Below are 20,631 nucleotides of genomic sequence, written 5' to 3' on the forward strand. Positions count from 1 at the left end.
CGATGATTTCTATCCGGAGCCAATGTCAGTCTCGGGGGCCATTCAAATTCTATTTCAAAACTCTCATTTGCGCGTGTAATTGTGTGTTCCAGTGCGTACAGACTCGACACAAACATCCAGAAAATCACATGCGAGAAAATATACAGTAGCCTACCGGCACAAAATTATAGAAACGCTGTGCTTAAAGAAGTTGTGAGGTAGCCTTCTCTTAAAACTTTAATCTCTACCCTTTCTCTGTTGTTTCTCTGAGCTATTTTCGTCCGTAAAAATATATTCGAAACATTTATCCGCTTCATGACCACGAGTGGCACTGACATTATGTGCTTCCATCAGTAATTTCAATGAAAAAACGTGTTTCTTTGCATGAACATTGCAATGATCATTTTTATTTAAAGAAATACAGGAGAAAGTAATACATGTTTAAGTGTACAAACCATAAAAAAGTAAAGAAAAAGGGGTTTGGTTTGCACAAATGTTTTCACAGTGTAATTTTATACAAATGCATATTCAGTGTCGGTTATATGATTTCCAATCCTTAAGATACAGTGCATTAGACGGCAACATTACGTTACATTGCAGGCATTTAACAGACAGGTTTACCCAAAGCCACGAACAAGATGACCTCGATGACCACGATGCTCACGCATTAATGTGATATGCAAGGAAAAACAGAAGAACAACTCTTCCTCGGGTAACAGAGAACGTCAATGATCAGACTGTGTCAGCAATAACAGTCCATCGACAACCACACAGAGAGGGATATCATAGCAGGGTTTCAGTGCATAAACCTCTCATTACAAAGATGAACGCACATTTCAGAGTTCAAGAGCCATAGGCACTGGTCTACAGAGATGTGGAGAAAAAGTTATATGGTCAGATGAGTCTTACTTCACCATATTCTCGACAAGTGGGCGAGAGCGTGTGTGGGACACGCTAAGAGAAAGGTACAGGCCTGAATGCTTAACCACTATAGTGAGGCCCGGTGCCTATGGGAAGGGAAACATTTCTATCCTGAAGGGAGTGGTCTCTTCCAGGATGACAATGCCCCCTTTCACAGGGCATGAGGGGTCACTGAATGATTTGGTGAGTACGAAAATTATGCGAATCATATGCTGTGGCCTTCGCAGTCACCAGATCTCAAACAAATTGAACACCTATGGGAGATTTTTAGAGACGTGTAAGACAGAGCTCTCCACCACCAAATCATCAAAGCACCAAATGAGGGAATATCTCTTAGTAGCATGTTGTTCCTTCCCTCTAGCAGAGTTCCAGAGACTTGTAGAATCTATTCTTTGGTGTATTTACGCTGTTCTGGTGGCTCATGGTGGCACAACACCTTACTAAGGTACTTCATGTTGGTTTTTCCTTTAACTGGTCACCTCTCTGTAGGTACCTGGAGCATGTGCAGCAGTTTGGGCTATATCTCTACACACTCTGCAGGTAGAGAGCTCATTTTAATCAGGAGGGCAGCTACTCTTCTACGAATGAAGGAAAAGCCCAGCGTGGAATTCCTCTTATAGTGCAGGTCTGGCTGGATTTTGGTTGATTGGGTTTGAGGCACTGTTGCGCAGGAAGCTTTTACAATATGGCAGGGGCCACTCCAGGTCAGACAGGAAATAGTGCAAAGCATCATGGGACAGTGGTGGACCACCTCAGTTCTGTGACTCCCCAGTGTTCTAATCACTCTCCAGTGTCCTGAATGCCTGTCAGACAGGAAATCTGCTGTCAATCAAAATTGCTCACACCCTTTTGTCAACGTGCCATTCTTTTCAAAAAGCAACTTCAAAACTCAAAATAGTTGACCAAATGTCTGTACACAAATATTTGAGTGTGTGTGTGTGTGCATGTGTGTGTGTGTACGTGTGTGTGTGTGTGTGTGTGTTTGTGTCTCTGTTTGCATGTATACCTGGGCAGGTTCACTGCTGGACTCGTTCGCCGACAAGTCTTTGCGGATACAGGGCAGGAACCTGGTGTGCTTCTCTCTTACCTGCAGGGGGCAGCAGAGAGTCACAGTGAGCTACAGCTCTATCAGTTTACCTCTGGCTCACATTCTACAAGCCTCTCACACCCAAGTGAACCAGAGCCTGTAAGTAGTATGGGGCTGTCCTCCAAGGTTACATGTCTGCAATCTACGGGATGTGGACCCCCAACCACAGCTGCCCCCCCGTCCCCCCGTCCCCCTGTCCCCCCGTCCCCCCGTCCCCTCACCCTAACAACCCCCCTACCCACCCCCCCCACACAAGTCTGTTTCCTTCCACAGTTACTCCCTACTAGTCTTCCCTTGAGTGTTGTCCTTGCTGGCTTGATCGATGGGGCTTAAACCAGGGAAAACTGTAGTGTACCGTGACAAATGCTTCATAAAATGTGCTATAAAAACAAAATTTAAATGATTGATTGATTGATTAGCTGTTTGAATGGTAATAGTTCATTTCACTTCAGCCATTTTTTGTTTAGCTTACTAGGAAAACCTCATTGCAATTGGGACCTGACATTCACCCAGTTATGACCTCACAATGATAACACAAGGAAAAGGCACTTAACAGGGAGGTGAGGCAGGCTGTACCTGTGCCAGCTGTGTTCTATGGAAGTGCACAGCACTGAGAATGGCATGGCTCTCCACTCATCTGACACAGACAATTTTAGCAAACACCAGGGCCCATAAATACTAGTTTTGCTAAATCGAAATTAGGATGTGATCTAAACCTTACATTGCAAAGGAATCGAGTAACATCACATAATAACATTGTGAATATAGTCTGCCCCCCCCCTGCCCCCCCACCCCAAAAAAAACGCACACACATCCAAGGAGGAACATGCACCTGTTTGTAGAGGAGACAACGCATGATGAGTACCAGCGCCCCCTGTAAGCAGTTAAAGATGGCGAAGAGGTAAGAGGCGACCAGCGTGTTCCCCTCGAACTGGAAGCAGCCAGAAATCCACATGGTTCCCAGCACGCACAGCTGGGCGATGGCAGTGATTGTGAACATCCTGCAGGGGGAGACAAAGGCACACGATTTCACCCTTTACAACAGCCGTTCACACGAGCACAGCTTTACAAACACCAACACTCAGCCTTAACATCACAAACAACACACAGCCTTAACATCACAAACAACACACAGCCTTAACATCACAAACAACACTCAGCCTTAACATCACAAACAACACACAACCTTAACATCACAAACAACACACAACCTTAACATCACAAACAACACTCAGACTTAACATCACAAACACACAGCCTTAACATCACAAACAACACTCAGCCTTAACATCACAAACAACACTCAGCCTTAACATCACAAACAACACTCAGCCTTAACATCACAAACAACACACAGCCTTAACATCACAAACAACACTCAGCCTTAACATCACAAACAACACTCAGCCTTAACATCACAAACAACACACAGCCTTAACATCACAAACAACACTCAGCCTTAACATCACAAACAACACTCAGCCTTAACATCACAAACAACACTCAGCCTTAACATCACAAACAACACACAACCTTAACATCACAAACAACACTCAGCCTTAACATCACAAACAACACTCAGCCTTAACATCACAAACAACACACAGCCTTAACATCACAAACAACACTCAGCCTTAACATCACAAACAACACACAACCTTAACATCACAATCAATATTCAGCCTTAACATCACAAACAACACACAGCCTTAACATCACAAACAACACACAACCTTAAATCACAAACACACTCAGCCTTAACACACCAAAACACACCAACCTTAACATCACAACAACACACAACCTTAACATCACAAACAACACACAGCCTTAACAACACAAACAACACACAACCTTAACATCACAAACAATACACAGCCTTAACATCACAATCAATATTCAGCCTTAACATCACAAACAACACACAGCCTTAACATCACAAACAACACACAACCTTAACATCACAAACAACACTCAGCCTTAACATCACAAACAACACACAACCTTAACATCACAAACAACACACAACCTTAACATCACAAACAACACTCAGCCTTAACATCACAAACAACACACAACCTTAACATCACAAACAACATACAGCCTTAACATCACAAACAACACTCAGCCTTAACATCACAAACAACACACAACCTTAACATCACAATCAATATTCAGCCTTAACATCACAAACAACGCACAACCTTAACATCACAAACAACACACAACCTTAACATCACAAACAACACTCAACCTTAACATCACAAACAACACTCAGCCTTAACATCACAAACAACACACGGCCTTAACATCACAAACAAACACTTCTAGCTGGTCATAGCTGGTCTGTGGCCGGACAAAGCTGGTAAAAGCTGGTTAAGCTGGCAGAGTACACTGGCGGTCAGACTGACTATAAAAGCTGGTCAGCTGGTCAACAGCCGGTCGACCGGCGAAAAGTGTCGCAAAGAGCTTGACCGGCGTAGGCTGGTTTAAGCTGGAATTTTTGCAGGGTATGAGGACCATGGACACCATGCGCAGGAAGACAGTTCAGTGTTAAATCAGCTCTGGCAGAATGCAGGTGAACCCGACTGGGTGTGCTCTGACAGAGCGAAATCAAACGGTGGACATTCTCCTGCGAGGACTCGAGCTGAGGAGACCGTCCCGCTGTAAGAGGCTGCCCCGTCGCAGCTCTGCGCAGCTCTACGCAGCTCTGCGGTCGCGCAGCCCGAGAGCAGGGCAGAGAGCAGGAGAGGAAGACCACCCCGCGCGCTCTGCCCTGGAGAGAGGGGAAACGGGCGAGCGCACGCCGCCCCAAGCCGCACGTATGTCTGGCGACGGGCTAAAATCTGAGGGAGTTCTGCTGGGGCGAATCAAGGCGATCCTGCAGGGGTTGAGTGAGTCAACTGTGTAGGACCCCCACCTGAATAAACCGTATGCACTGCAGCAAGAGCTGACCTGGGTCACACGCGCATGCACAGACACACACAAATGCACGCACATGAACACACACATGCACACACATGAACACACACACACACAGGCACGTACACACACACACAAACGCACGCACAAATGCATGCACACAGGCACACACACACACACACACACACACACACAAATGCATGCACACAGGCACACACACACACACACGCACACAGGCACGTACACACACACACAAACGCACACACAAATGCATGCACACATGCACACACACACACATGCACACACATAAACACACACACACAGGCACGTACACACACACACAAACGCACGCACAAATGCATGCACACAGGCACACACACACACACACACACACACAAATGCATGCACACAGGCACACACACACACGCACACAAACGTGTGCACACACACATAAACACACACACAAACGCACGTACACACACACACACACACAAATGCACGCACACACACACACACACACACACACACACGTGCACAAGCACACACACACACACTCACTTGATCTTGCGCAGGGTACACATGTCTGAATTGAGGCAGTAGAATTTCTGGGCCAGCTTCCACACAGTGACGACGAAGAACATGCCGTTGATGATGATGATGATGCAGACGGGTCCAAAGAATCTCCAGATGAACCCATTCTCCAGGTTCAGCCAGCAGCTGCACACGTTATCATTACATCAGCAGTAGGATATTATGCTTTTGTAATAATAATAATAAATTTATTTTATATAGCGCTTTTCATGAACTCAAAGACGCATTTCTTACTTTCTAATATGACACTTGTCTTCTTGTCAAGTTTAACTACCATATCATTTAATTATTTAAATACATTTCTGTATTATTGCTTAATTGTACTTGTCCCTTTAAAATAAAATTAGTAGTAGTAATTGTACTAGTAGTAGCAGCAGTAGTAGCAGCGCTTGCAGTAGTAGTACTAGTAGTAGTAACAATAGTATTAGCAGTAGTAATAATAGTAATAGTATCAGTAGTAATAGTAGTAGTAGTAGTTGTAGTAGCAGTAGCAGTAATAGTTGTAGTAGTAGCAATAGTAGTTGTAGTAGCAGTTCTAGTAGTAGTAATCGTAGTAGTAGCAGCAGTAATAGCAGTAGTAGTAGTGTTAGTAGTAATAGTAGTAGTAGCAGTAGTAGCAATAATAGCAGTAGTAGTAATAGTAGCAGTAGCAGTGGTAGCAGTAGCAGCAGTAGTAGTAGCAGTAGCAGTAGCAGTAGCAGTAGTAGTAGTAGTAGTAGTAGTAGCAGTAGCAGCAGTAGTAGTAGTAGCAGCAATAGTAGTAGTAGTAATAGTAGTAGTAGCAGCAGTAGTAGTAGTAATAGTAGTAGTAGTAGTAGCAGTAGCAGCAGTAGTTGGGACGGAGTGTGGCACAGTGGGTAAGGAACTGCGCTTGTAACCGAAAGGTCGCAGGTTCGATTCCCGGGTAAGGACGCTGCCGTTGTACCCTTGAGCAAGGTACTTAACCTGCATTGCTTCAGTATATATCCAGCTGTATAAATGGATACAATGTAAAGTGCTATGTAAAAAGTTGTGTAAGTCGCTCTGGATAAGAGCGTCTGCTAAATGCCTGTAATGTAATGTAATGTAATGTAGTTGTAGTAGTAGAAGTAGCAGCAGTAGTAGTAGCAGTAGCAGCAGTAGTAATAGTAGTAGTAGTAGCAGCAATAGTAGTAGTAGTAGTAGTAGTAGTAGGTGTAGTAGTTGTAGTAGGTGTAGTTGTAATTGCAGTAGCAGTATTTGTGGTAGCACTAGTAGTAGCAGCACTTGTAATGGCAGAGTAGGCTGGGCATTCCTTACTGCCTGCCTGTGCCGTATCCCTGGGCGCTGGCGGTAACGATCACCGCGGGAACGACGTATCCGATGGTGATCGTGACGATCGGCCGCATCGTGGTGTTGAACACCAGAACCACCATGCAGTACAGCTGAACCCCCTCCAGCAACGTCCAGCAGAACGCTGCCAGGAAGAAGTAATGCAGGACCCCTGCCACAATCCCACAGCCCACCTGAGGGGGGGCACCACGAGAAAGAGTCAGAGGGAAATTACATGTTTACTCACAAGAAGAAAAACAAGAAGCCACACACACACACACACACACTCACACACACACACACACGCACCCACACACACACACACACGCACACACCCTTTTCTCCATGTTTGGTCCTCAGACGTTTAGGAATACGCACACACACACACACACACACACATAAATGTTTCTCCATGTTTGGTCCTCACACACGTGCACGCTTACACACACACGACATAGCTCAGGAGGTAAGACCGATTGTCTGGCAGTCGGAGGGTTGCCGATTCAAACCCTGCCCTGGGCATGTCGAAGTGTCCTTGAGCAAGACACCTAACCCCTAACCCCTAACTGCTCTGGCGAATGAGAGGCATCAATTGTAAAGTGCTTTGGATAAAAGCGCTATATAAATGCAGTCCATTTACCATCCATTTACCATTTACACACATACACACACATGCATACACAGACACGCACGGACGCGGAAGATACACAAAAATACAGACACACACACACACACACAGCGCAAGCCTTTTCTCTATGAAACAGAAATCAATCACAGTTCACTAGCATCCATATGAGCGAACGGTCATCCAACACGCAGCCCGACGCAGAGACTGCCAGACAGACAGACAGAGACAGACGGAGAAGACACTAACCCTGTCCTCGGTGCGGGAGATGCCAGCGAGGAAGACCAGGTCGGCGATGAAGAGGCAGATGCACAGGTGGATGTGGATGAAGTTGAGAGTTCCTTGAATGGACCGGCAAAAGGGGAAGGTAACAATGCACAGCAGGAGGCACACCAGCAACACCGACAGCCCCACCCAGGTGATCACCTGCAGCTGGAACGCATCCTGGCAACGGAAAAACCAAACTAAAAGCCAAACTATAAACTTACTTACTTACATATGTACACAACATGCCTACCAGCTTTTTTCGAACTTTTTTTTTTACGGTGTTAGATACTATCTAGTCTGTAGGTAATAAGAGCATTAATTTAGTCAGGAAAATTGTGAGCATTGTTGGGCTGAATGGCCTGTTCTCATCATTATGTGATGTTACATGTTATGTTATGTCAGGTGTGTACAGTAAATGAGACCCCTACCTGGTCAGGTGAACCTGAGGTTTTGTACAGGTCACTCTTCAGCTCTGTGGGAGGGACAGAGGACAATTAAGATGGTGTGTTCAGCCATGATCTGATTCCCGACCTCTCTAAAACCAGCATGCACAAGAGACATCTGCACTGAATTGTGGGTACTACATAATCAGCCAATCCGGGCACAGGTTCACAGGTTATTTCTAACCTGTATCAGAAATAGTGACTCTTCAGATTCTCTAACGGTGAGAGATTATACCACAGCCATCTAAAGAGTGAGGCTGGTCTCTTCAGAGTTTTCAGCAAATCAAGTTATACTTTATTGACCCCATAGGTAATTTGTCCTCTGCATTTGACCCAACCCAGCTACTTGGATGGGAGATCACAGGGCAAGGACCGAGGACCAACTCCAGTTCTGAGGCTAGTGCCTTCATCAAGGGCAGTTGCAGGAGTATATCTAACCTGGCATGCATGTCTTTGGGTTTGGGAGGAAACTGGAGTACCCGGAGGAAAAAACAGGCAAACATGGGGAGGACAACTCGGAAACTCTTTCATGCACACAGGTTCAGGTGTATGTACCAGCTGCAGGAGAACTAGACAGATCTGATTGGCAATGGTGAGTGAGTGATTGACAGGTTGCTTCCCCGCTGCAGATGAGGATCACTCTGAGAGAGTGTTTGGTTTTCCAGTTTAAACCTGGACAATATAAATGTGTGGTCTGAAGGACCGATTAAAATCTGACCACTAGTTTTTAATCAATTTCCATCTGTACTTCTTTTCTTCTTCCTTACTGTTTTTCAAGCTTCAAGTGTCCGTTTTTCACAAACTGCAAATCTGGCAACCCTATCTCTCACCCATAGTGAGTCGCTCTGTGGGTCTTCTGCCCATCACTGTCTCATACTCCCCCTTCTCCTCCATTCTTACAGTGTGTCCCAATGCAGCGTTTAAAGGGGAAAGCAGCAGGAGTGCAGGGTATTTACCTGCACAGGTGACTCCTGTGGCGTTGTGAAAAACTCTCTGGCCATTGCTGGAGATGTAGCCCTCAGAGCAGGTGCAGTTGTAGGACCCAGCGGTGTTCTGGCAGGAGGCCTTGGGCCCGCAGATATTGGGGGTCTCTAAGCACTCGTTGATATCTGAGGAGCAGGAAGGTTTCACCCGTTATCGAGGAAACTTAAAACTTATTTACCCGTTACCAGGGGAAATGTATTCTTCAAAATCTTGTCCAATCTGAAACATGCCAAAAGAACTTCACTGTAAAAAAAACTTTATATTCATGGGAAAACATTCGTCAAAAGAATTTCACTGTTTTTTTTCCCCCAAAACACAGTCAAAGTTATATAGAACATTGGCAATAATTTAACAGCTATGCCATAAAATAACAGGATATATCCAGTTAAATAACAGGATTTATAGTTTTTCATTTAATGGGTTTTCACTGGCAACATTTTTAGTGTACTTCTCTGCACAGTTATTTATACATAGAAACTCCTCACACCTATATACATTTTCAGGATTTGGCACTTGCATGGAGACCTATTTATTTATTTATTTATTTATTTCTTTATTGTTGCATGTCCTGCAACCTCAAGCATCAGCACTAGACTTACAGTGTCATAGTCACACTCATGCAAACACACACACACACGCACGCATTGGGGGTCTCTAAGCACTCGTTGATATCTGAGGGGCAGGAAGGTTTCACCCGTTATCGAGGAAACTTAAAACTTATTTACCCGTTACCAGGGGAAATGTATTCTTCAAAATCCTGTCCAATCTGAAACATGCCAAAGGAACTTCACTGTATAAAAAAAAAAAACCTGTATATTTATGGGAAAATGTTTGTGAAAAGAATTTCACTGATTTTCTTTCCAAAACACATTCAAAGTTGTGGTGAACAATGGCAATAATTTAACAGCTATGCCATAAAATAACAATAATCATTTAATGGGTTTTCACTGGCAACATTTTTAGTGTACTTCTCTGCACAGTTATTTATACATAGAAACTCCTCACACCTATATACATTTTCAGGATTTGGCACTTGCATGGAGACCTATTTATTTATTTATTTATTGTTGCATGTCCAGCAACCTCAAGAATCAGCACTCGACTTACAGTGTCATAGTCACACACACACACAGACACACAAAAACACATACACACACACACACACACACAAACACACACTCGCAAGGAAAGGCCTAGTTCTTACCACGACACACTCCGTCAATGCCAGTAAAGGTTCTAGATTCTGAATTCACGTGAAAGCCAGGATTACACTGACAGTAGTAGCTGCCATTGGTGTTGAAGCAAATGGCACGATTGCCACAGACGGGATATGTGCATTCATCAACATCTGCAGGGAAACAAGGAAGGGGAAGAGTCGCTGCCACACTACCCCTCTTACAATCACACTACCCCTCTAACAATCGCACTACCTCTCTTACAGTCGCACTACCTCTTTTACAGTCGCACTACCTCTTTTACAGTCACACTACCTCTCTTACAGTCACATTACCACTCAAACAGTCACACTACCTCTCTTACAATCACACTACCCCTCTTACAGTCACACTACCCCTCTCACAGTCACTCTACCTCTCCTACAGTCACACTACCTCTTTTACAGTCACACTACCTCTCTTAGTCACACTACCTCTTTTACAGTCACACTACCTCTCTTAGTCACACTACCTCTTTTACAGTCACACTACCTCTCTTACAGTCACACTACCCCTCTTACAGTCACACTACCTCTCTTACAGTCACACTACCCCTCTAACAATCTCACTACCTCTTTTACAGTCACTCTACCTCTCTTACAGTTACACTGTTTAAAAATGTAATGACATACATGTACATATACACAACATGCTGAAGTGTAAATGAATATGTACTTCAACACATCAGAATGTATTGTAAAATATGCAGATCATTGCTGCTTTGAGGCATGCCAATATGTGACACTTTTGTGAATTGTGTTTATCATAAAATGTTCTAATATGTCAACATACTGTGCTGTCAACATATTGTAGAGGTACCCTGTTTTTGTAAGGGCACCCCTGAAATGATGTATAGTAATTTTTATGAACAAATACATCATAATAAAGAGTTAATGAAACAACATACCAATGCATTTATCGCCATTTGTTTCCCACCCAACTCCACATTCAGATGATGCAGTTTTAACAGGCTGGAGGACTCGCAGATCTGCAGGGGAGGATCATGGATATTATCACAGGTTCCCTAGAGAAACTAGATAGACTAGTCAGCTTCCTTGTTCCTTCCGTAGTCTTCGTTTTATGGTGAAATGAAATAGGCTGGCAGCAGAGCACTGATGCTATGCTACAGTTAACCCTTAGAAGAGTAAGTTTGAAAAAAAAACAAAACAGTTTTTTCAAATTTATAAGTCAGGGCTTGAGAAATCCATGACTTTCAGTTACCAGTAGTGTTTGTTACCTCAGCATTAGAATGTTCAGTTAAGAACATTCTACTTACATATTTGCAATCATACTCCTTAAAGGGTCAATCAACATTCATGCAACACGGGTAACCAAGTTCTGAAACCTCCCTGACACAACGCTGCCATTAGTGACAATATAAATGTGTGGTCTGAATGACTGATTAAAATCTGACCACTAGTTTTTCATCAATTTTCATCTGTACTTATTTTCTTCTTCCTTACTGTTTTTCAAGCTTCAAGTGTCCGTTTTTCACAAACTGCAAATCTGGCAACCCTAACTCTCACCCATAGTGTCTCTCTGTGGGTCTTCTGCCAATCACAGTCTCGTACTCGCCCGTCTCCTCCATTCTTACAGTGTGTCCCAATGCAGCGTTTAACGGGGAAAGCAGCAGGAGTGCAGGGTATTTACCTTCACAGATCACTCCTGTGGCATTGCTAGGCTGTTCTAGGTGGTTGCTAGGGTGTTGCTAGGTGGTTTCTAGATCTTTACTGAGTCCAATGACCCGACCCATAATTCTCCATGACAAACGGTTCAAAAGTTATGAAATATCAAACATCGGCCAATCAGGAACGGGGGCGAGGCTAATCTACACCAATGGACAAAGAACTCTATACCACGTCCAATGAGGCATCCCACAATTTGTGGCCAATTTTGCCCCGTAGAGATGAATGCCAAATGTCTAAAGCCAGAGAGAGACCAGAGTACAGCTGCTAGAAGACGGAGCATCGTGACATCACAAGGGTGAGAAGACAGCATTGTGACATCACAAGGGTGAACATTCTGCCATTCATTCTCTATGGGAAAAATTGCCCAAAAAAAGTGGAATTTCTCAAAAACCATGCACCGAAACTTTGCACAAAGTAATAGCACACCATTCCCGGTGAAGCCGCGCGATTTGACATATTGCACGTGTATATGGTGCGAAAACTCTGGGACGAGTAGCGGTCCAAAAAATGGGTGGAATAAAGAATAAATAAATAATACGTGAGAGTAACTTTAGTTTGCCAAAGGCAACCACACTAAATGTGAGATAATGGTAGTGTGATTGCCAAAGGCAACCACACTAAATATGTGCAATAATAGTAGTGTGATTGGCAAAGGCAACAACACTAATAAATATGTGGGATAATAATAGTGTGATTGCCAAAGGCAAGCATACTAATAAATATGTGGGATAATAATAGTGTGATTGCCAAAGGCAACCACACTAATTATAACAGGTTCCCTAGAGAAACTAGATAGACTAGTCAGCTTCCTTGTTCCTTCCGTAATATTCATTTTATCGTGAAATGAAATAAGCTGGCAGTGGAGAATTGATGCTATACTACAGTTAACCCTTTGAAGAGTAAGCTTGAAAAAAAAAAAAAAAGTTTTTTCAAAATTATAAGTCAGGGCTCTAGAAGTCCATAACTTTCATTTCCAGTGGTGTTTGTTACCTCAGCATTAGAATTTTAAGTTAAGTACATTCTACTTACACATTTGCAATTATACTCACTAAAGGATTAATCAACATTCATGCAACAGGGGTAACCAAGGTCCAAACCTCCCTGATGTAGTACTGCCAATTCACACCCCCCTTCATAACGTTCATAAGAAATGTATGTCCATTTTGTTTCTGCGGGGATTTCCTTACTGATTTTGAAAAATTGTTGTTTAAATTTGGGTTATTTTGATTTATGGTTTGTGTGCACTACCGTGTGTGAGATGTTTTCAGCTCTTTCCTCTTCCATTGTGTTTTTTCATGTTGCACTTTGGAGACTGCGATTCATTTAGGCACATGAATGACCGAACCCTCCTGTTTCCTTTGTATTTTTGGCTTAGAACATGTGAGTTTACAAGAGAATGTTTTTTAAATGAAAAGGTCAAAATAAAGCCTTATAAATAAAGCGTTTAAAGGGGAAAGCCGTGGGAGTGCAGGGTATTTACCTGCACAGGTGACACCTGTAGCGTTGTGAAAAACTCTCTGGCCGTTGTTGGAGATGTAGCCCTCAGAGCAGGTGCAGTTGTAGGACCCAGCGGTGTTCTGGCAGGAGGCCTTGGGCCCGCAGATATTGGGGGTCTCTAAGCACTCGTTGATATCTGAGGAGCAGGAAGGTTTCACCCGTTATCGAGGAAACTTAAAACTTATTTACCCGTTACCAGGGGAAATGTATTCTTCAAAATCTTGTCCAATCTGAAACATGCCAAAAGAACTTCACTGTAAAAAAAACTTTATATTCATGGGAAAACATTCGTCAAAAGAATTTCACTGTTTTTTTTCCCCCAAAACACAGTCAAAGTTATATAGAACATTGGCAATAATTTAACAGCTATGCCATAAAATAACAGGATATATCCAGTTAAATAACAGGATTTATAGTTTTTCATTTAATGGGTTTTCACTGGCAACATTTTTAGTGTACTTCTCTGCACAGTTATTTATACATAGAAACTCCTCACACCTATATACATTTTCAGGATTTGGCACTTGCATGGAGACCTATTTATTTATTTATTTATTTCTTTCTTTATTGTTGCATGTCCTGCAACCTCAAGCATCAGCACTAGACTTACAGTGTCATAGTCACACTCATGCAAACACACACACACACGCACGCGCACGCGCACACACACACACACACACACACAAACGCACACAAACACACACTCGCAAGGAAAGGCCTAATTCTTACCACGACACACTCCGTCAATGCCAGTGAAGGTTCTAGATTCTGAATTCACGTGAAAGCCAGGATTACACTGACAGTAGTAGCTGCCATTGGTGTTGAAGCACCTGGCACGATTGCCACAGACGGGATATGCGCATTCATCAACATCTGCAGGGAAACAAGGAAGGGGAAGAGTCTCAGTCACACTACCCTACTACTGAAATGATGTAAAGTATTTTTTATGAAAAAAAAAAAACATCATAATTAAGAGTTAGTGAAACAAAATACCAATGCATTTGTCGCCATTTGTTTCCCACCCAACTCCACATTCAGATGATGCAGTTTTAACGGGCTGGAGGAGTAGCAGACCTGCAGGGGAGGATCATGGATATTATCACAGGTTCCCTAGAGAAACTAGATAGACTAGTCAGCTTCCTCGTTCCTTCCCCAATCTTTTTATGGTGACATGAAATAGGCTGGCAGTGGAGGAAAAACAAAACTGTTTTTTCAAAATTATACATCGAGGCTCTAGAACTCCATAACTTTCAGTTACCAGTGATGCTTGTTACCTCAGCATTAGAATGTTCAGTTAAGAACATTCTACTTACATATTTGCAATTATACACCCTAAAGGGTTAATCAACATTCATGCAACAGGGGCAACCAAGTTCTGAAACTTCCCTGACACAACGCTGCCATTAGTGACACCCCCCTTTATAACATTCGTAAGAAATGTATGTCATTTTTTTTCTGTGGGATTTCCTTGCTGATTTAAAAAGATTATGGTTTAAATTTGGGTTATGTTGATTTATGGTTTGTGTGCCCTGCCGAGTGTGTGTGATGTTTTTAGCTCTTTCCTTTTCCATTGTGTTCTTTCATGTTGCACTTTGGAGACTGCGATTCATTTAGGCACATGAATGACCGAACCCTCCTGTTTCCTTTGTATTTTTGGCTTAGAACATGTGCGTTCACAAGAGAATGTTTTTTTAAATGATAAGGTCAAAATAAAGCCTGAGTGAAGACAAATTCAACAACAGAAATTCAAGAAACAGAAATTTCAACGTGAAGAACACAAAGCTGATTGGTTGGCCGATGTCAGAGAGTGAAAAGGGTTGGGAGGTGCAGGCTGCCTGGATGGAAGCTGTCAAGGCTTTCTGTAATTGAGTGAACTCTAATGCAATATTTTTAAAGCAAAGTTGTAGCAAGGGTGGCTTGCGACGGTGGGGGCTGAGGGAACGGGAGAGCGTGTGTATAAATAATTGTCTTATATGTATTCGTTTAAATGCTGTAAGTATGAAAAAAAATTTTTTTTTGGAATTTGAGGCTGCTATGAATAGTGGGGGATCTGTAGAATTGTTGATACGAAATGCTGGAGGGGATGGATGGTGATATGGGTACACTTAGCTATGTGAACTCATGCTGGAAATAACGTTTCAGTAATGACTGTATAGGTACTTAATTACACTCATTATTGGAATTGATTGGACAGAAAGTGAGGAATATTTTGATTAATACTTTGGGCAACTACAGCCCAGAGAATCGTCGATCTCAGCTGATGATCTGAAATTGTCATAAGGAACAGCCATTGGACAGTGATCATTCTGAAGTTGTTGATATAGCAAATTAAATCTATTCCAGATTTCAATAGATGCAGCGTACTAGGAAATTTAAATAAACTAAAAATGTGGCAGTTCAAAGGTGTTACACATGCAGTTATCCAATGGTAAGGAAGTGATGCAGACCCCTTCAGGAACGCATAAGGATTGAAATAATTAACTGTAGATATAAAATGCGCTAGGTAATAATGAATGAATGCTACTAGGTAAAAGAATATGGCCAAGAGGCTCTTTGAAAGTCAAATTGCCCAAGACCCAAAAAGTAATCCTAAATGTTTCTTTCAAAACTGTAGCAAGAAAAGGTAAGTGAAGGAGGATATCAGGTGCAGCAGGAATGAAGACGGGGCACTGCTTTCTAAGAATAAAGATATTGCTGATGCCTTAAATAATTATTTTGTTGAGAGTTTTACTAGAGAATTGGTTACTAATAGACTGGAAGGCATATTCAGTACTCAGAATGTCTTAGCAGATATTGAGATAGAGGTTGAAAAAGTACTGAATAAAATATGCAAACTAAAGACAAATAAGGCAGCAGGCCCTGATTGCATATTTCCAAGGGTGCTCGAAGAGTCATTTGAGATCATCTTTAAACCACTGGCAGGTATTTTTAGACAGTCCTTAGAAACTGGAGAAATAACTGAGGACTGGAAGCAAGGTAATATAATGCCAATAAATAAGAAAGAGGACTGTATTGAGCCAGGAGTTTGACCATACTTGGAATATTGTGTGCAGTTCTGGGAACCATACTACAATAAAGATATAGAGACTCTGCAAAAGGTTCAAAGAAGAGCAACCAAACTGATTCCTATTATGAAAAATAAAAGCCATAAGGAAAGACTTAAGATGCTTAAGTAAAAGGAGACTCAGGGGTGATTTGATTGAGGCTTTTAAATTCATAATGGGGATCAACAAAGTGAACTAAAAGAAATTCTTCAGGTTGAGTTCTGTTAGTAGAACGAGGGGACATAAATGGAAATAAGCAAGAGGTACATTCCATACAGATATAAGGAAGATTTTTTTTTTCACAAAGAATGTAATCAATGTGTGGAATATCCTGCCAGGTAATATAGCAGAGGCAGAATCTCAAGGAATTTTCAAGACCAGACTTGATAAGGGGTCAGGTACTATCTAGTCTGTAGGTAATCAGAGCACTAGGTACAATTTAGTCAGGAAAATGGCAAGCACTGTTGGGCTGAATGGCCTGTTCTCATCATTATGTTGTGTTATGTTATGTTATCTCATCTTGTTATGTTATGTTATGTTATGTTAAAAAGACTCACCCAGAATCAGGAGGCACAGACCAAGTCCCATCTTTAAAAAGGGGGAGGAAAATTCCGCAAATTAAAAATTAAAAATTAAAAATAAATCCAAGACTAATTTATTAGTTTTAAAGGTTTAAAAAAATAAAAAGAATAAAAAAATTAAAAAGCTTTTCTTGTTAATGTGAGAGCCGGCAGGAGAAGAAGGGAAGGGAACTCCTCCGTAACGGTTGAAACCGGTGAAAGCTCCTGGTCTCGGCCCGCGTGGAACAGGAACAGAGCCCACCGAGATCCCACGTGCGGTGCACCCCAAACACCCCTGAATCGATCACCCCAAAACTCTCTTTTTCTCTCCCTCTATCCTTCTCTCCGTCTTTATCTATCGCGATCTCTGCCTCTCTTTGACTCTTGTTTTTTCTCTTTTTGTCTCACTCTCCTTCTCACTTTCTTTCTGCTCCACTGCAGAGATTCACCTTAAATGAGAGAAACACAGAAGGGAGGAGAGAGGGAGGAGGGAGGGAGGGAGGGATGGAGAGAGCGGGAGTACCGATTACCCAACATCAAATTACACCCTTTTGATTCCATGTAAGTTGGCAATGAGTCAAAAATCTGGGGCCTTGATGCGGGGAAATCTACATTGCAAGAAACGTTTACACAAACTGACCAGGCTACACTCAGGTTTCACCTGGATATAGCCTGGCTATGTCCTAGTCGACCAGAAAACTTTCACTTTTCAAACAAAAATAAACGCAGCCGGGTTTTCGCCTGAGCGTCTAGACGACGTTTCACTCACTTTTCACCACGGACGTGTTCGCTGGGGAGTCGGCGCAGGGGAAACAGGATCTAGGCCTTCTCACTTCAGCTCTGTTTACCAAAACTTCTCAATATCATACTGAGTGCACCGTTGAGTTTAAAGGAAACTGACTGTTGAGCTGCAACTTTTGTAATGAGGACAGTGGGAATTGCCACAGATTCTTAATTCTTAATTAATGCAAATCGGTAAGTGTTCAAACATGACCCACGTTATAGAGCAGGTCTTTGTGATTACAATGAGACCAGCAAATTGTTTTAACCATTTACAGTGGTCAAACCATGGGTCTCAAAAGTAGAGGTGGGTAGACCAAAAGTGGAATGAAAATGGACACTTTGCACCTTGATTTGTGTTGTTTTTCTCACAAGTATGCCGATGCTCATTGGTCTAAGTTTATATTAAGGGTGTGAAATAACAGAAATATCTGCAAGGTCAAGGTTAAAAAGGGTCCATTTCCCCCCGGAATAACCCAGTAATCATTTTTGCTAACAATAACATCTTTTTGGAAGACTGTAAACCATCAAAAATATTTACATAATGAATACCATTTTTAAAATGATGGATTTGAGGTAAAATCTAACAATAACCCCCCAGCACATTTCGCCTGAGAATATTTTGCATTTATTTCACAAATTGATATTTATTTATTTTTTTAAAAAAAAGGAATGCTTTGTATCATCATTAAAATTTTCCAGCCAGCGAGTGGCTACTTTCTCGCCAATGTGAGCAAGGCGCGCGGATCTCTGGCGATGACTGAAATCCGATCACAGTGCGAGCCGGACTACCTCACAGGTGGTCTGGCAGATCTGATCACACTCCAATCACAATGCACTCTGCATGCATTTACACCTTAGATTAGCACGCGCTTGTCCGCACACAGATACAATATTCAGATACAGATTGTATTCAAATAACGTGTAAATCAGGCCTAATGGAGAACTGGGACACTGCCATTAAAATGTGGCCTTTAATCGGATTTTGATTTACATCTGGTATACAATATCCAGGTAGAGACCATACCATTATGTCCAGAAACACAGCTGTCAGCTTTACCGGATGAAGTTCCTTCAGGTGTGTCATTGTTCTCGTCTGTAAGGTATGTAACAGGAAAAATCGTAGTAAATGCATTAGACTGAACGGTAAACATTCAGTAAATCTATTCCACAGCATTTAATTGAGAACTAGAACCCTGGGATTGAAATGTGATCTTTACCTGGGTATCGCAAATTAGGTGTAAATCAAAATATAACACAGACCATACCAGAGATAGGGCAGTCAGCTTTAATGAATGACATTCCCTCAGTTTTGGCCACGTTTTTGTCTGAAACAAGAAAGAAAGAAAAAAAAAAAAGTAAATGCATTTTACTGAAGGGTTGTCTTCATAAACAAGGAGTCTGCTGCCATCGCCCTGCCTCTCAAACCACATTGGAAAGCACTGTGACGTGTCTCTACGGTCCGCACCATGAACCTCAGCTACCAAAGAAACATTTTAACATAGAATACACTAGCCATACCTGTATATATTGTTTATATTGTTTAAACACTTGGAACAGTAATGTTCCTTCAGAACATGATACATTTTTTCATCTGTAAAGTATGTAACACTGGTTGACAAATAACAATTGAAGTTCACACAGTATTATCTTCACACTGAAGACCACCTATCAAGTAATGATTGAGACAACAGAAAAGAGTTTGTCTATTTGGCTCCGCCAACAAGTATAGTTCCTTCAGGAGTCCAGTTTTTCTCCTACCATAGACATTAGTGGGTCGCCTACTAATCGCAAACAGCCGTCCACTAATCACAAACATCCGTCCACTAATCGCAAACAGCCGCCAACTAATCAGGAACAGCCGTCCACTAATCGCAAACAGCCGCCAACTAATCAGGAACAGCCGTCCTCTTATCACGAACAGCCGCCAACTAATCACGAACAGCCGTCCACTAATCACGAACAGCCGCCCACTTATCACGAACAGCCGCCCACTAATCACGAACAGCCGCCCACTAATCACGAACAGCCGTCCACTAATCACGAATAGCCGCCCACTTATCACGAACAGCCGCCCACTAATCACGAACAGCCGTCCACTAATCACGAACAGCCGTCCACTAATCACGAACAGCCGCCCACTAATCACGAACAGCCGTCCACTAATCACAAACAGCCGCCAACTAATCATGAACAGCCGTCCACTTATCACGAACAGCCGCCCACTAATTGCCGAACCAGGTAGCCGCTGCCAAACATAAAACATTTCCAGCCAGCTGCTTTTTTTTTTTTGGTATGCTGTAAGGAGCCTTTGAATCCAATGGAGCAGAGCCAACATTATGAAACGAAAGATAAAGTGTAACTTGCAGTTGCCATTGGCCACAGCAGAGTGCCGATGTGCTACAAAGACAAATTTGTGCAATTTGCAGAGTTATGCTTCGTTCTGATTCGTCTAGCAAGTGAGATTATTACAACAGAATAATGGCAAACAAAATACATATGGCTATTTATATTTTGTTATTGTGAGCAGCCTCTCATTCTGATCGCCGTATCGATGTGGACTGTCGTTTTAGAACTCGTTTGTCTACTCTGCTTTACAAAATTAAACTACAGCGTGTTTGCGTGCTTGTACACGTGACATTAATGTTGTGTGCTTGTCATGCCAGTCACGCTTAGCCACAGTAGAGTGCAGTCGCAGACTCATTTATGTATCTGAATAGTATGCATCTGAGTTTAGTT

General features: G+C 42.4%; 1 protein-coding gene and 1 long non-coding RNA gene across 3 annotated transcripts in view; both read right to left on the reverse strand.

Annotated features, from left to right (window-relative positions):
* The window catches only part of LOC135249307 (adhesion G protein-coupled receptor E1-like), a 31,093-nt gene extending 13,548 nt beyond the window's left edge, over positions 1–17,545 (reverse strand). Inside the window, exons 1-14 of one of the 2 annotated variants that reach the window (XM_064324828.1) lie at positions 17,110–17,545; positions 14,502–14,582; positions 14,238–14,381; positions 13,492–13,644; positions 11,231–11,311; positions 10,314–10,457; positions 9,082–9,234; positions 8,111–8,154; positions 7,665–7,859; positions 6,779–6,984; positions 5,468–5,626; positions 2,820–2,988; positions 1,907–1,987; positions 372–1,703 (exon numbers count right to left, since the gene is read on the reverse strand). In XM_064324828.1, the coding sequence (XP_064180898.1) occupies positions 1,677–1,703; positions 1,907–1,987; positions 2,820–2,988; positions 5,468–5,626; positions 6,779–6,984; positions 7,665–7,859; positions 8,111–8,154; positions 9,082–9,234; positions 10,314–10,457; positions 11,231–11,311; positions 13,492–13,644; positions 14,238–14,381; positions 14,502–14,582; positions 17,110–17,140 (1,668 nt within the window). In that variant the 5' untranslated portion in view covers positions 17,141–17,545 and the 3' untranslated portion in view covers positions 372–1,676. Of the gene's footprint in view, positions 1–371; positions 1,704–1,906; positions 1,988–2,819; positions 2,989–5,467; positions 5,627–6,778; positions 6,985–7,664; positions 7,860–8,110; positions 8,155–9,081; positions 9,235–10,313; positions 10,458–11,230; positions 11,312–13,491; positions 13,645–14,237; positions 14,382–14,501; positions 14,583–17,109 lie in introns of those variants that run through there. The other variant, XM_064324829.1, reaches the window with a different exon arrangement.
* LOC135249363 (uncharacterized) overlaps positions 1–20,631 on the reverse strand; it is a 167,339-nt gene that overhangs the window by 42,230 nt on the left and 104,478 nt on the right. The gene's annotated exons all lie outside the window — the stretch shown is intronic.

Source organism: Anguilla rostrata, chromosome 2 (assembly GCF_018555375.3).
Source record: "Anguilla rostrata isolate EN2019 chromosome 2, ASM1855537v3, whole genome shotgun sequence".
Lineage (NCBI taxonomy): Eukaryota > Metazoa > Chordata > Actinopteri > Anguilliformes > Anguillidae > Anguilla > Anguilla rostrata.